General features: G+C 41.0%; 1 protein-coding gene across 1 annotated transcript; it reads left to right on the forward strand.

Annotated features, from left to right (window-relative positions):
* The first annotated feature begins 7,745 nt into the window (after positions 1–7,745).
* AGR2 (anterior gradient 2, protein disulphide isomerase family member) lies at positions 7,746–12,827 on the forward strand. The gene is made up of 7 exons (XM_056484339.1): positions 7,746–9,522; positions 9,793–9,856; positions 9,926–9,978; positions 10,935–11,008; positions 11,359–11,422; positions 11,831–11,914; positions 12,507–12,827. Exons 1-7 carry the CDS (start codon positions 9,393–9,395, stop codon positions 12,554–12,556), a joined length of 519 nt encoding a protein of 172 aa, XP_056340314.1. The 5' UTR covers positions 7,746–9,392; the 3' UTR covers positions 12,557–12,827.
* The last annotated feature ends 1,639 nt before the right edge of the window (positions 12,828–14,466 follow it).

The following is a 14,466-nucleotide window of genomic DNA, read 5'->3' on the forward strand; positions in this document are numbered from 1 at the left end:
CTCTGAACACCTAGCTAGCTACTGCAGGACAGCTACAGATCTCCCAACACAAAACACTTCAACACTTTCTTCTCATTCAGACATGTTAAAAGCAGAAATGGCTCCTAACAGATAATTGACACAGGAACCCTGGTATGAACATTTTTACTTATGTATGGCTCTTAATGAAGTGGTTACTTTTAAGTGATCTGCTTTCAGATCACACTTGCATCTTTATCTTTTTCCACACAGTTTTTTTGGCACACAATTTTTTTGACTTGACTATGTGGGAATTCCCTGCCTCCCGGGGAATCCCCAAGTTATACAGCTAGATAGGGGGAACAGCTGGATGCAAAAAGACCACACTGCTAAGCTTGCTTCTATTTCAGTCATTGTCAGCTGCTGGAATGACCTTGTGGAGAGGGAGGGCAAATGAGAGACGGCTGCCCTGTCCCAGCTCCTGCACCTCTGTGCTTACATAGCTGAAACATATTTCAGCCTTTTGACCACCAAGTATTTCACAAGATTTGGGACAGCATTGCTTATGCCACCACCAGAAAAAAAAAATTTAAACCCAGCAATTTTAAATGACGGTTTTGCATTTGAATGCCAAGATAGAGCCACGTTACCATCAAGCCATCAGCTGGAACTGTGCCAGCAGGAGAATGGGAACACCCATCCTCTATCAGCTCCCTGTGACTGATACTGCTTGTTTAGTGTCACCACCTGTGGGGGTGTGCTCACCATTTCCAGGCCATGATGTTTAAACAAAAATTTAAGTACACGTTGCCTAAAGTCACTCCAGTTGGCTTGAGCAGCCAGCTAGCTGTCCTGATAGGGACATTACAACTGCATTGTACAGTGTATGACCCACACTGTAGTGAAACATGAGTACCCCTGGCTAAAAGTTAATAGCCATTCATTAATGTCCCAGCAATAATATTCTAACCTGTGACCATATTATGGCATTTTCCCATTAATTTAGCTTATATTGGACAACAGATCAGGCACAACTGAGAGTAGGATATGCATGGGTTCAGTTTAAGTTCACTTTTGTACTATTTAAACTTTCTTTTATACATACTACATATGTAGATTCACCAAATAACAGAATTTTTGAATTTGGCAGGCACCTCTGGAGACTGTCTAGTCCAAGTCTCCCGCCTGGGGAGGAGGGGTCACCTCTAGCAGGTTGCTCAGGGCTATACCCAGTTGAGTTTTGAATATGTCCAAGGATGGGGGTTCCACAACTTTTCTGGACAGCCTGTTCCTGTCTTCAATCATCCTCACATTACAAAAGGGAAAAAAATGTACTTTATATTTGCATGTAATTTCCTGGATTTTAACTGACTCTCATCCTTGTCACTTGATGTCAGAGAAGAGTTTGGCTTTTCTGTTTTTAATTGAGTTAAAGAATCATAAAATGGCTTGGGTTGGAAAGGACCTTAAAGACCTTGTAGTTTCAACCCTCCTGGCGTGGGCAGGGACACCTTCCACTAGACCAGGCTGCTTAAAGCCCCTTCCAACCTGGCCTCGAACACTTACAGGGATAAGGCATCCACAGCTTCTCTGGACAACATGTCCCATAGCTTTACCACCCTTTTAAAGGATTTCTTTCTAATATCTAATGTGAATCTACTCTCATTCAGTTTAAGGCCATTAGTCCTTGTCCGATTCCTACATGCTCTTGAAAGAAGTCCCTCTCCAGCTTTTTTGTAGATCACTCCTTTAGATACTGGAAGATGCTGTAAGGTCTCCCCAAAGATTTCTCCAGGCTAAAACCCCAAATCAGTCACTTGAAGACATGGTCCAGCCTTCTGATCATCTCTGTGGCCTTCCTCTGGACAAGGAGGTCTCCACAATCAGATATTGATACATGTTGATGAGATCCCTCTGAGCCATCTCTTCTGCAGCTGAACAGTCCTAGCTCTCTCAGCTCCTCCTCAAACGACAGATGTTCCATCTTTTCACCACCTTGGAACCTTTCTGATGGACTTGTTTCATTATGTGCATATTTCCTTTACTGGGGATCTCAGAACTGGACCCAGTACTGTGGATGTGCCCTCACTTTCTTTGTCCCTGATGATAATTCAGTGGTCTGCAATATGTCATTAGAATATTGTATAACAAAAGGCATTAAATTATATCAATATTTGAAGACAAGGATTGTAGTGAGAAACTTTCAAAAGCATGTTCAACATTCTGCATTAGGAACCACCTTATAGCATGAAGCAGTTGGAACAGGGTGCTGTATTATTTCAAAGTTCAAGTTACAAACAGTTGAAGGTTGGGCAGGATAAAAATACTCTTTCCAACCCCATCTCTGTGCATAATGAATAATGGCATTAATAATCAAACAACAAGTTTGTTGAACAACTCTTTGAAACCTGACAGAAGACTTCTCTGTGTAATGTGCCAGTGGTAAACTATTCTCTTCACAAAGATGAAAAAACAGCCCCCACATTCCCTCCACCAAAAAAAAGAAAAGGTAAGAGGGAAAAGAAGTAAAGTAAGAAGGTGAAAACATAGAGGATTTTATACCTACATTTGGAGAGTTAGTTTTACAACTTTGTCAATGAGACCCAGATAAAAATATAATATTCAGGACCTGGAAAATCCAGCTCATAAATGAGACTGCTAAATCCCAGATTTAACCTTGACAAGGCAACTGTAATTGCCCAAGCAGAGACCCCCACCCAGGTCAGACTGAAGCAGAGGGAGAAAACCATGGCATGTTTGGATGTGGTGGAACATCTGACACAGCAGCTGAGAGCTGGTGCAGAAAGGACTCAGCACTGGGGTCTACTAAACCTGTACAGTCTGTGTGGCTGACTAAAACTGCACATTCTGTGATGAATACACAAGCCAAGGAAATGTCAAGAACTTGGGAGAAGAAGGAGGGTTCTGTGGAGCACATCATGTAGAGAGTGTCAACACCACGAGAGTCTGCACAGCTTGGAGAAAAAAAACAACACTACTAGGAAAGAGAGAAACTCAGCAGAATAAATGCATACACTTCATTGCAGAGGTCATGCTGATTGGGATATTGGTCCCAAAGCAAAAGCAATGTTAAAAAAAAAAAAAAAAAAAAGACACTAGCACACAAGCAACAGAAGGGCTAAGAAAGCAGCTGTGTCAGTGGTCTCAGCTGGAATTTCACTGAAATGTATTTACTGTTCATTGAAAAAAAAATAAAAAGAACAGGATGTAATCCTTCATCTTTATCTTTGCAAATTTCCAGGTAAATTAGCAAGAATAAAGAGAGTCCCATCCATTATTACTTAAGGACCATGAATTCTGGAGTCAGTTCTGGGACATCATGTCACTGCTACTCACTATAAGCCAAACATTTCTGATCTTTCAGGCAAAGCATTAAGAAAACTAAGAGGATCTGGGTTACAGATAAACAGACATAAATTTGAAATAAGAACAATGAATACAAAGGAGGCCTACAGAGAGATCACAGCAAGGTGGCAGCTCTGGGAGACTTGCTGAATTATGAACATTGTGGCTCAGCTACTTGCCTGTAATAGTGTTTAGCATCCAAGGACCAAGGCAGGCCAAAAACAGAAGGGGGCTCAATCTAAAAAAAGGTCCATGTGATACTAAGTACAAAAATAAGCTGTTCGAAACATAAATGCTTTCCCCACTGTTCTCAAATATCACAGCATAACAAAATAGGAACTGCTGGCTTACAGATTTCAAGTTATACTGAAAATTTGATATCAGCTACTCAGAGAAGGAGTCATTGGCTTTAATTTTGTAGCACAGCAAATTTTCTGGCTTTAGATAGAATTATTTTAATTTCTTAAAATGCATTTACTTCAGTATAAAAATTTCAGACATGAAGCATTGCTGATCACAACTGGCTGGTCCAGTTAAGAAGACCAGATAAACAGTCTTCTTCACAGGCTATGGTACAACCCCAGCTTCCCAATCCCTCTCATCACAGAATTCCTCTTCACCCATTCGCCTCTTCCCTGGGGGAGTGAAAAAAATATTTCAAAGCTAAATCTAAATGCTACCAGGATCAGGCTTTCTCTTACCAAACACAACTGAGCAAATAAGTTCCACATATGCTGGAAACCTTGGAACTCCTTGGTGCAATAGACCATGACAGTTTCCTTATTGTTGTGAAAAGGGCATTAAACAGTACAAGAGCAAGTACATTTAATATGGGTCTTCAAATGACTCCGTGATTTTAAAACGTGTCATTCAGCAATGCCTTCCAGACATCACATCTAGACTCAAAACAAAGTATGGGATAAGAACTGGCTACATGACAAACCCACATCTTCATCTAAAACTGTGTAAGGGATGGTCCATGCTTTTCATGACAGCCTGTATCTAGTGGTGGTGATTTGTATTATAAATATCCAGTGAGTGGAAAAAATGCCTCCTGAGATATCAAAATCCTCACAGATTGCTCTTTTGTTTTGCAAGCAGTAATTAAAGAGTTAGACTATTTAAATCCTTAGTGTCTCTTCTTCTGGCCAATTTGAAATATATTACCAATAAACTATAGGTACTACAAGTTAATTGAGTAATTTATTCAACCAAAAAGAAGAATGGGCTGACATATTTTGGAAAACCATCATCCTTCAGACAAATCATCAGATTCCTAGCAAAAATTTACCTGAGCTCCAGTCATCAGCTTTAAATATTCAGCAACAGAAATCTGCTGAACTTTTGTCTTTCCAGCCATATATTGAAATGTTGCTTCGTAATGAAAATAAAGTAGACCAGGGATGGTTGAACCATGGTTTTCCCACTCTCAAGAGAATGTCTGGACCACTTATAAGACATCAGTTTCTCCTTTAGTAATGCTTTCCATTTGCAAGTGTTAGCAAATATTTCCTGAGCCAATGTGAGAAAAATCACTTTCTTACCTAACAGATCATAACTGGGCAGGCCTGGGATTCAGTGCCTGCTCCAGCACAAATGCCTGTCACACAAATAAACATTCCTGGCATGTGTGACAAGGGACATCGATTGTCATGGCATAGCCCAGTCCAGACAGCACCTACCTATAATAGTCATGAAAAGGATTTGAACTATTTCAGGGCAAGAAGGAAACAAAATGGAGCCTGCATCTGTCAGAGGTTTAAGAGGATGTCTCAGCTTCTAAATTTTGGGGTATAAGGCTTTCTGGAAAATTTTAGTCAAATTTGATCCAAAGAGCTTTCAGGGGATAAAAATCCTGTGTAGGGCAATGCACTGACAAGAGAAATTTGACCAGTTCTCAAATAAGTTTTGTTTGCTTTCAAACACTATGTCTTACAATATACTACTACTTTAAGAGCTCTGAAAGATTGATGATTTCCAGATCTGGCTGTCTCTGGCTTTGACTCAGAGCATTGCTAGTGTGGGACTGACTACACATCTCCTTCATTGCTTCTCATTCCTTCCATCTAAATTTCTGATATTTATCCTAAGAGCAGATCATAAGATTTGGAAACATGTGTTTATTATGAAATTAGGAGAAATGCCTGAATTCTAAAACTTCTGTATTGCAAAACACAAGAAAAAACAAAGCACATCAGAGAATGCCTTCAGAGCAGATGTAACATCAGCCACCTGAAACATTGCAAATTTCTGTATAATATAATGAACAAGGGCTCCTCAGAGCAGGGGAACCAAAATTATATTAAAAACCTGATGACTAGTTTTGTAAAGATGTTAATATTTAACAGTAATAAGGTCTATCAGATCTTTATAGACAAAGAGGAAAAACATTCTGGAGTAGTCCTATTGGGTTTGAAGCTCTCTGGGCCATTTCCTGCAGGATTTAGTGACTCAGGCAGAGAAAGTAGCCCATCATAAAAGGCCAGAAGAAAACTTAGCAGCTGGGCACTGCTCAGTCTCAGGGCCCAAGCAGTGAGCTGTGGGAAAGACTGAGCTCCCCCCTCTCCCATTACCAAGGCACAAAACTGGTTTGCAGACTATCTGCATTGAGGTCACTGGGTTTGTGCTGACAGGGAAACCCCTGTGAGTAGCTGTATCTGAATTACTGAGTCTTACAGGAAGCAGTTCTGTCAGAGTACAACAAGGCCATGTGGACACAGGCTAAGATAAATGCATCCCCTGAAAACAGGAGAAAGCAAGAGAGCAAATGAAATGGAGATACATCTAAGGCTGGTGCCAGGAGCAGGTAGGGGTTTAGCTTTGGGGATGCATTGTGTGAGTGAGAACCTACCTGCTTATTATCTCTTCACAGCACCAGAGAGCAATTAGAACTTATTTGACAAACTTTAAAATTACCAAATGCTCTTAGGTTGACCTGAGAAGATAGTCAGCGAGACTGTGTTAAATTACAATTATGAATTGTATAACTTGAGACCCAAATGGGTACCCAAGGTTACTTCTACATGTGCACTAAAGAGGATTTAGAATGTAACCTGAATTGTCCAAAGTGAGTGGTCCCCTGTCCAAATGTGAACCTTGGAGTCTTCTTTTGGTCTATGTTTTGAAAGAAAAGCTGAGAGTTTGGATGGACAATATAGGAGCAAACAAATTATATCTGTAAGTCTTCAGGGACAAGTGCTGAAGGAGAAGAAGAAATTTACATGCATATTCTCAGGAAAACATTCTTATTTCATGAAACATACAGAAGGGGCAGTTAAAATTACTGATATGCCTGGGAGCTTTGGTTTCACCCACCTAATACACCAAGCAGCTAAGCAAAGCATGGTAGAACTCAAATTTTTTTGCTGAAGTTCACCATCTTGCTTCTGAACTTTGTTTTCCTAATTACTATTCATGAAAAAAAAACCCTCAAACCCAAAAAGCAAGCCAAATCCACACTAAGATCCAAAGCTCTTAATTCTCTCAAGTATATTTGTAACAAATGGTTGCTTTTAGCAGCCATCAGACAGCACCGTGAATTTCAAACAGGAAAATCCATATCTGATGGATTTCATCTACCCAGCTGAGAAATGTTAAGCATTTACTGCCCATGAAGAGTGGATTTTAATCTCACTGAAATATATGAGGCATGCAGCAAGGAGAACACACTGCACTGACCTCTGGGGAAGGACCATGTGTGGCCAGTGCAGCAGTGGGAATGACCATCCAGGTCTCATTTTCCTGAGCATTGCACTGTACTGTACGTGCATCTGAAACCAAAGATGCTTGGTTGGACTCATGTAGAAGTTAAAAATAAATGTCTACACAACTAATTAATTGTGGAATTTAAATTAAGTGTTGGCTTAGATATCTGCTTATGAACACAGTTTTTTATTATAGCCTCCAAATACATTTTTGTGGAGACCTTCATAAAAAAAAATTTTTTTAGGTTTGAATACAATTCTGTATGTTGTTATATGTGCATGTGTGCACATATATCTGTATAATGTGCACAGTTATTTATCTAATTAACATCCACAGTTCTGAGTCATCAATTAACTTTTTCTAAGGACTAAAAGGACAGCAACCCATACTGGTTTTCCAACCAATCAAAAAAAGACAAATCACTCTTCAGGCAAATCAGGAGTCTTGACTTAAGCTTACCTGTACTTGGATCTTTGCCAATCTTTTAAAATCACCCTTCAAGAAATATCCCAAAAGTCTACAGAAATGTCTCTGAGCTTTAGATACAGTATCTGACAGGAAGTGGTAATGTTATTTAATTACAAAATTAACTCTGAACGTTTTGGTGGGGAAAAACTCAGAAGTTTAGCTCTTTGAGAGTAGTATTCAAATTCAAATCTTGTGGGTGGAGTTGGGGTGTGAAGGTGCATAAATAGGCAGTAGGACCAGCAGCACTCACACTGAAACCAGGAACACCTTCACATCCTGGCAGGCAACTGAGAGTAAACAAGGTAAGGCACTGCACACTCCCTGCTCCAGCAGGTACCCGGGGAGCTGTGAGCCAGCTGGGGATGGGGATCTGATCACTGGAAAGGAAAGGCTGCAGCAAAGCAGGCAAGGTCCAGCACAGCTTGTTGTGAAGGAAAATGTCTAGAGAAATATTGGCTTTGCAGGTTAAAAAAATAAAGAAACAGAAGAGGGGTAATTTGGAAAGCTTCCAGAGGCAAAGGTTTTAAGGAGCAGGTTTAATGTTCTTCTGTCTTTTCTTTCTGCATGCTGCCTCTACAATAGCCTAAAATGTGCCTGATCTTCAATTTCCTGGTTGTCCAATACTTTTTTTATTTTTTTTTCCTTTTAAGGAAGCATTACTTCTGCCATACAGCTCTAGCCAAAACAATTCTTGAGGCAACCCTGACAATCTAGAGTTTAACTAAACTTCAAGCAATTTCCTTCCTTGCCAAGGAGCCTTTTCTTGTGGCAGAAAAGCAGTCTGCAGTAAAAGTTGTGTTTCATACCATTGAAACAGGCTCTCTCTGGACATTTGAGCTCTATTGGGCATCCCTCTAGCAAAGAGCATTATATCACTCATGGAAACTCAGCTTATGTCTCCTCCTGCAGTTCCTACCTGGAAAAACATTTCTGTTTTCCTGGAGTCCAGTTTTCATTGTCTGAACTTTAAAAACAGTCAGTCTGCTCTGGTGAGGGATTTTTTGGTAGGCTCCTTTCTCCTTTTTTTCCTTTTTTCTTTTCTTTTTCACATGAATCTTTTCAATGTTCTGCACCACTTTTGGAATCTCTTAAATTTTCTCTTGGTACCCATTATATTGGTTCTAGTTTCTAGGAGGAAATGTAATGGGAAAACACAGGGTCATGTTGCTGAAATGATTTCCCCCTTCAGAGAAACATCCCAGCTGAAATGCTGAGGAGTTTTCTATCAGATGTGTCTTGTCTCCATGCCCCAGGCTGGCTCAGGAAAAGCTCTCTGCTTTGTGCTGCTTTCACTCTCAAACTCCATTTCAGTTCTCACTGGGCCACACATCAGCTCCTCCCAACTCTTTTTGTTATACATTCTGCTGGCTTTAAGGATTAGATAATATTTTTAAGGGAAAAGACAGGATTGGAAGCTTCAACAACACCATTATGCCGTGTCTATGTTAATGTTAATTGTAAAGCCTAGCTTAAACTTTCTGTCTTCTCATTTGAGAAGTCAGCAAAATGGGGGAAGAGCTGAGACAAATGAACTTTTCAGCACCTAGAGCTGGGAGATCGAGGTAGAACTGTGAACTTATTAGGACCTGCAAGGACTTTGGGAATTGCTGTAAGTCAGTTATTTTCCTTCATGTAAAAAGAAGAAATTATCAAGCACAGACACGCAAAAGGGCCATAGCCTGGCCGGGGTGGGAAGCAGCCGGGTCCCTCAGGGCGCTGTGCTGAGCAAACCTGACCCTTCCGTGCCTGGAGCTGCTGCTTTCAGCCCTGCCTCGCCCCGCTGCACGTTTGTGACCGAGCTTTGCCTGTCCCGTCCCTATCGCGGGTGCCTCGCCGCCAGCAGCCGTGGGGAGGCACCGCCACCAGCGCAGCCTCTCACCTGTTCCAGGGCAGCCATGGAGAAGAGTTACCTGTCCTTGCTCCTGCTGCTCATTGCCATCTCCTGCGCTCTGGCCAAGGATGCGGCCAAGAAGGATTCGAAGGACGCTACGGCTAAGCCAAAACTGCCTCAGACACTCTCCAGAGGTAAAAAAAAAAAAAATAAAAAAAAATTAAGAAGTGCAATCTGGTGGATATTTCAGCTACTATGCTGTTCTAAGAAATTAATTCTCTTGCAACTCATTCTGCCAGACCTTTCCTAGTATTTCCTAGCCCCTCTCCTCCCTCATTCCCAATTTAAAGCGGGTTTGTCCCAAGCCCCTCCCGCAGAGGTGGGCAAGGGCAGGGCAGGGCTCGCTCCCCGGCCCGCTGTAAGGCTCTGTCTGAGTGTGTGTCTGTCTGTCTGTCCCCCTGCAGGCTGGGGTGACCAGCTCATCTGGACGCAGACCTACGAGGAGGCGCTTTTCCGAGCCAAGCACAGGTACCCGCCCCGCCGCGCCCCCCGAGCCCCCCGCGCCTCCCCGCCCTAACCACCGCTCTTCTTTTCCAGCCAGAAACCCCTCATGATTATCCACCACCTGGAAGACTGCCCACACAGCCAAGGTAATCCTTTTGCACTCGGGAGGGGAAAAAAATAAAATCAATCAAGTGTTTCAATTTTCTGGAAAAACTCTGCTTTAAAGAAAAAAAATTAGATACCGTTCTCTTTAAAACTTAGTGACTACTAGCTTGCAGTACTAGCTTGCACAAGCATAAGGAGTGTTCTTCAAGTTACTCTACCACGAAGGTGCTTTCTAATGTGTAGAAATAAAATTAAAATGGGAATTCAGAATTGCATGATAGAAAATTAATATAGAAGTGAGCACAGGTTTGACCTCTGGCAAATCTGAATTTGGTTCACAGGACAGTCAGCCAAAATCAGTAGCAAGATATAATAATTTGTTGGAAAGACCATATTCAGCTCTTTATATCATCAGTGATTGAGACTGAATCCAGCCAGGGACTAAATCAATCCAGGCTGAAACTGAGCTCTTCCAGGATTTCTGGTAACTGGGACTGCTCTTTTCCCAGTGTCATTGAATTTATCTGAGGACTCTCCTTCCTGCAAGTCAATCCACATGGCTTATCTTTGCATCCATCCATAGCTCCTGTTACTCCAGAAGGGTCTTTGTACAAGCATTTAAACCCTTCCAAATATTTAAGTCTGAAGCCCTACATGCTGTATTATCAAATGCCTTAAGATCTGGGGCCAGAAACCACTATAGTAGAACAGGAGGTTTGAAGGGTTAAATGGTCAAGTTCAAACTTAAGCAGACAAAATTGAGAGCCAGCTGAACCCTCTGAAGGAAGATGGGAAATTTTGCATTATTGTAATTACTCTTTAATGAAGAATATAAATGAATGGATCATGTTCCAATGGAATGAACCGAAAATCTTTGCTGCAGTTGTAAACTGGAAATTCTCATTTTGTTTTATCAGTTTGTTTGAATTTCTTTTTGGACAACAATATATTTCAAATGCATCTTTTTAATTTTCTTTCCCATTTGTTTTTACTCTAGCCCTCAAGAAGGTCTTTGCTGAACACAAAGATATACAGAAACTGGCTGAAAAATTCATTCTCCTGAACCTTGTGGTAAATTCCCCAGTTACACTTAATTAAGTGAAAGTGACAAAGTTCTGCTTTCAATTTTGGCTTCTCTAACTTGAGTTTAATAGCTAGGGTTGGCTAGGAAAATGGCCACTGCTGAAACATAACAGATTTCACAGTAACTCTTTTTCATTTGTAGCTATCATAAACTCAGAATGTGAAAGAATGTAAAGTTTAATAATAATATTAACTGTTACCAGTTTGCAATTCCAGCTGTTAAAAAACTGCAAAATGTATTATTTGAGCTGTGTTTCATAATACAAAGTACGGTGAAGGAAAAAAATACTTATGTAACATGCCCTCCTTGACTAGGAACCTTCTCTATTTTCTTTAAGTATGAAACCACAGACAAGAATCTTGCACCTGATGGCCAGTACGTCCCTCGGGTTTTGTTCATAGGTGAGTACCTCAAGCATCAAAGCTGATCTCAGCACAGAGCCCCTGCTGCACCTTCATCCCAAATCCTCAGGCTGATTAACAGGAATTTATTTCATGAGAAATATAAAGGTTTGAGTTGGTTTTGTGGATCAAAACCACCCAGCTTCACAAGTCCAGCATTCCTCCCTCAACAGCTGATGCCACAGTCGCTGGAATGGGTAGCTCCTCCCATTCCTAATAAACCTACAAAGAAAACACTTAAAACTGAAATGTCAGTAACCCTGTTAGAACAATCTCTTAGTCAGCGGAAGCAGACATGTCTCACAGACACATTTAGGAAGCAAGCAGGAGCGCAGAAAGATTTATTTCCTTTTATTTCCTTCTGCTTGAAGGTTAACCTCGACAAATTCTCTCACCCTTTTTTCCCAGATCCTTCCCTGACGGTGAGAGCAGATATTACTGGAAGATACTCAAACCGTCTCTACGCATATGAGCCCTCTGACATTTCATTGTGTAAGTAGAGTGTTCTGACACATTCTGGAAATATTCTGAAAGCAGTCCCATTTTTCATGCGACAAGGAATAACACCAGGCATTACAGATTCTCACCATCAGGACTTGCTGAAAGACATTTAACTAGGATTAAAATTATACAGGATGCTAGACTTAAACTCAGTGAGATGAAGAAAATTATGGCAGAGCCCTGGAGCTTTAAGCATCCATCTGTTTTAAAAGCAAGCATACATCAGTAGGAACTTGCATAATTCAGCAGTGTTCACTGCAAGCAACAGTGAGAACTCAGGAGTCCCAACAGGCCAGGTCAGGAAATTTTCTGGGAGCAGGGAAAGGTGTTTGCTACAGCCATCCCTCACTGCTGCACAGCTCCAGTCTCTGCCCATGTGTTGGCATTAATGAACATTCTCACCAGTAAATATTAAATCCATGACGTTCACAAATTGCTCGGAAGAGTAAGTGCATCTGACTCCCTATAGTAATAGGCATGTGATTAAAAGCTTTAATAATAATGACATTTTCTCTGCAGCATTTTTGGATGCTGGCAGAGGAAGTTGCAGCAAAAATAACATGCATGAATATTTCATTTCCAGTGTATTCAAATATGCAGAAAGCGCTGAAGCTCCTGAAGACTGAACTGTAAGAGGAAGAAAGCCCTTAAAAATTATGGAGTCTTATCTTCCATCTCTTCTCCACACCTTGATACTGGTGAAGAGACTATTTAGATACTTAGTGATGTGTAGTGATGGTTTCTATACATAAACACTACAGTTTTACATTAGCACTTTTGTACTGGGAAGCATTTTTAAAAGCTGGAAGCTTTTATTTTAAGGCGTACAGAAGAATACTGTATGATCCAACTGTAAAAATGATTTTTTAAAAAATAAATTCATTTCAAGTGTTTACATACAAAACATTGCTGTGTTTTAAATTTTTTCCCTTATCTTCATTTACCATTACACACAGTAAAATCACCATGTTGCTTGTGACCACAGCTTGCATTTTACATTCAAGCAATCTGGAAGGAAAAAGGTTGTCGTAGTTCAATCCCAGCCAGCAGCCCAGCCCCACACAGCCATTTGCTCTCTCACTCCACTCCAGTGAGAAAGAAGAGAGAATCAGATTGAAAGTGAGAAAATGTATAGGTTCAGATAAAGGCAGTGTAATAAGTAAAGCAGAAGCTGTGCGCACAAGCAGAGCAATACGCAGGATTAATTCATTGGCATTAATTCACTGGCAGGATTAATTCACTGCTTCCCACAGGCAGAAGAGCAGGGCCCACCAAATGTAATGGTGACTTGGGCAGACAAACACCACCACTTCAAATGTGCCCCCCTTCCTGCTTCTTCCCCAGTTTGTAGGTGAGCATGGCATATCCTCTTATTCAGCTGTCTCAGCTCTGTCCCTTCCCAACTAGTCTGCAGCCCAGGGCTACTTCCTGGCAGGGCAGTGTGAGAGAGCAGCAGACCTCAACTCTTTGTCAGCAATCATAGAAAACAACCTTGTGTTATCAGCACTGTTGTGGCTGCAAATCCAAAGCACAGCACCACACAAGCTACTGAGAAAAGAATCAACTGCACTCAGCCAAAGCCAGCAGAGGAAAGCAGCTTTTTATCTCCAGTTTCAGCACCTAGCTAAGTTCCCTATTACTCAGCCTACTTTATCTCCAATTATTTTCTAGTAGCACCAGCCCATGTAGCATTTCATTATCAGCCCTTTCTTTACAGCTAAAATAGCAAGAGTCAAAAAATTCAAAAGCTTTCACAGAAAAGTACTTGAGACTAGAGCATGGGATTGTTTGCATACAGGGTTGTTTTTCTTCAGAACTGGATGTATTCTGAAATGATTTAGGATGTAACTACTTCCCTTAAAAGGTACCTGCTTACATCAGATTTCAGTAAAGCCCTGAGATGATTAATAAAGGGATTCCACGTTGACTATGTGGCTGGTTTCATGATTACTTGTTCAAAAGCCCAAAAGGAACAAGGGAAGTCAGAACTAAAATAAATGCCACAGATGAACACCATGAGAGTGTACATTACATAAAGACATATGCAAAAAGGAGATTTTCCAGCCCCAAGTATCTGCTATCTCTGAACTCAGTAGCAGCATCAGTGAGAAACACTTTGGCCATGACCATGCCTTCATTATTCTCTCAGTTCTTTGGCAATAGCAGTATTCTTACCACTTCTATTACCATTACTGCCACTACCAGTCACGGTAAGAACTACAAGAGGAAGATGCTTGGGAGGGCAGGACAGGTGAGAGAAACAAGGGTTTCACCTCAACGGAATCTCTCAGCAAAATCAGACGGCAACACTCTTCACCGTCCAAAAACAGACATTGTGTTTTACTGTCCCCTTCAGAACCAGGTTTGGAAAGCAAATCCACACCTCTGATTGGGAATGTCAATGTTCATGTGAGTGGATGGGTTTGTTTAACCACAATCCCAGAGAGATGATATATTCTTAATACGACAGAAAAACTTTAATCATTCCATACAACCCACTGATCTGTCTTTTGACTACTAAAATAAATTCACATTATGAGACA

The sequence above is a fragment of the Oenanthe melanoleuca genome, chromosome 2 (assembly GCF_029582105.1).
Source record: "Oenanthe melanoleuca isolate GR-GAL-2019-014 chromosome 2, OMel1.0, whole genome shotgun sequence".
Classification (NCBI taxonomy): domain Eukaryota; kingdom Metazoa; phylum Chordata; class Aves; order Passeriformes; family Muscicapidae; genus Oenanthe; species Oenanthe melanoleuca.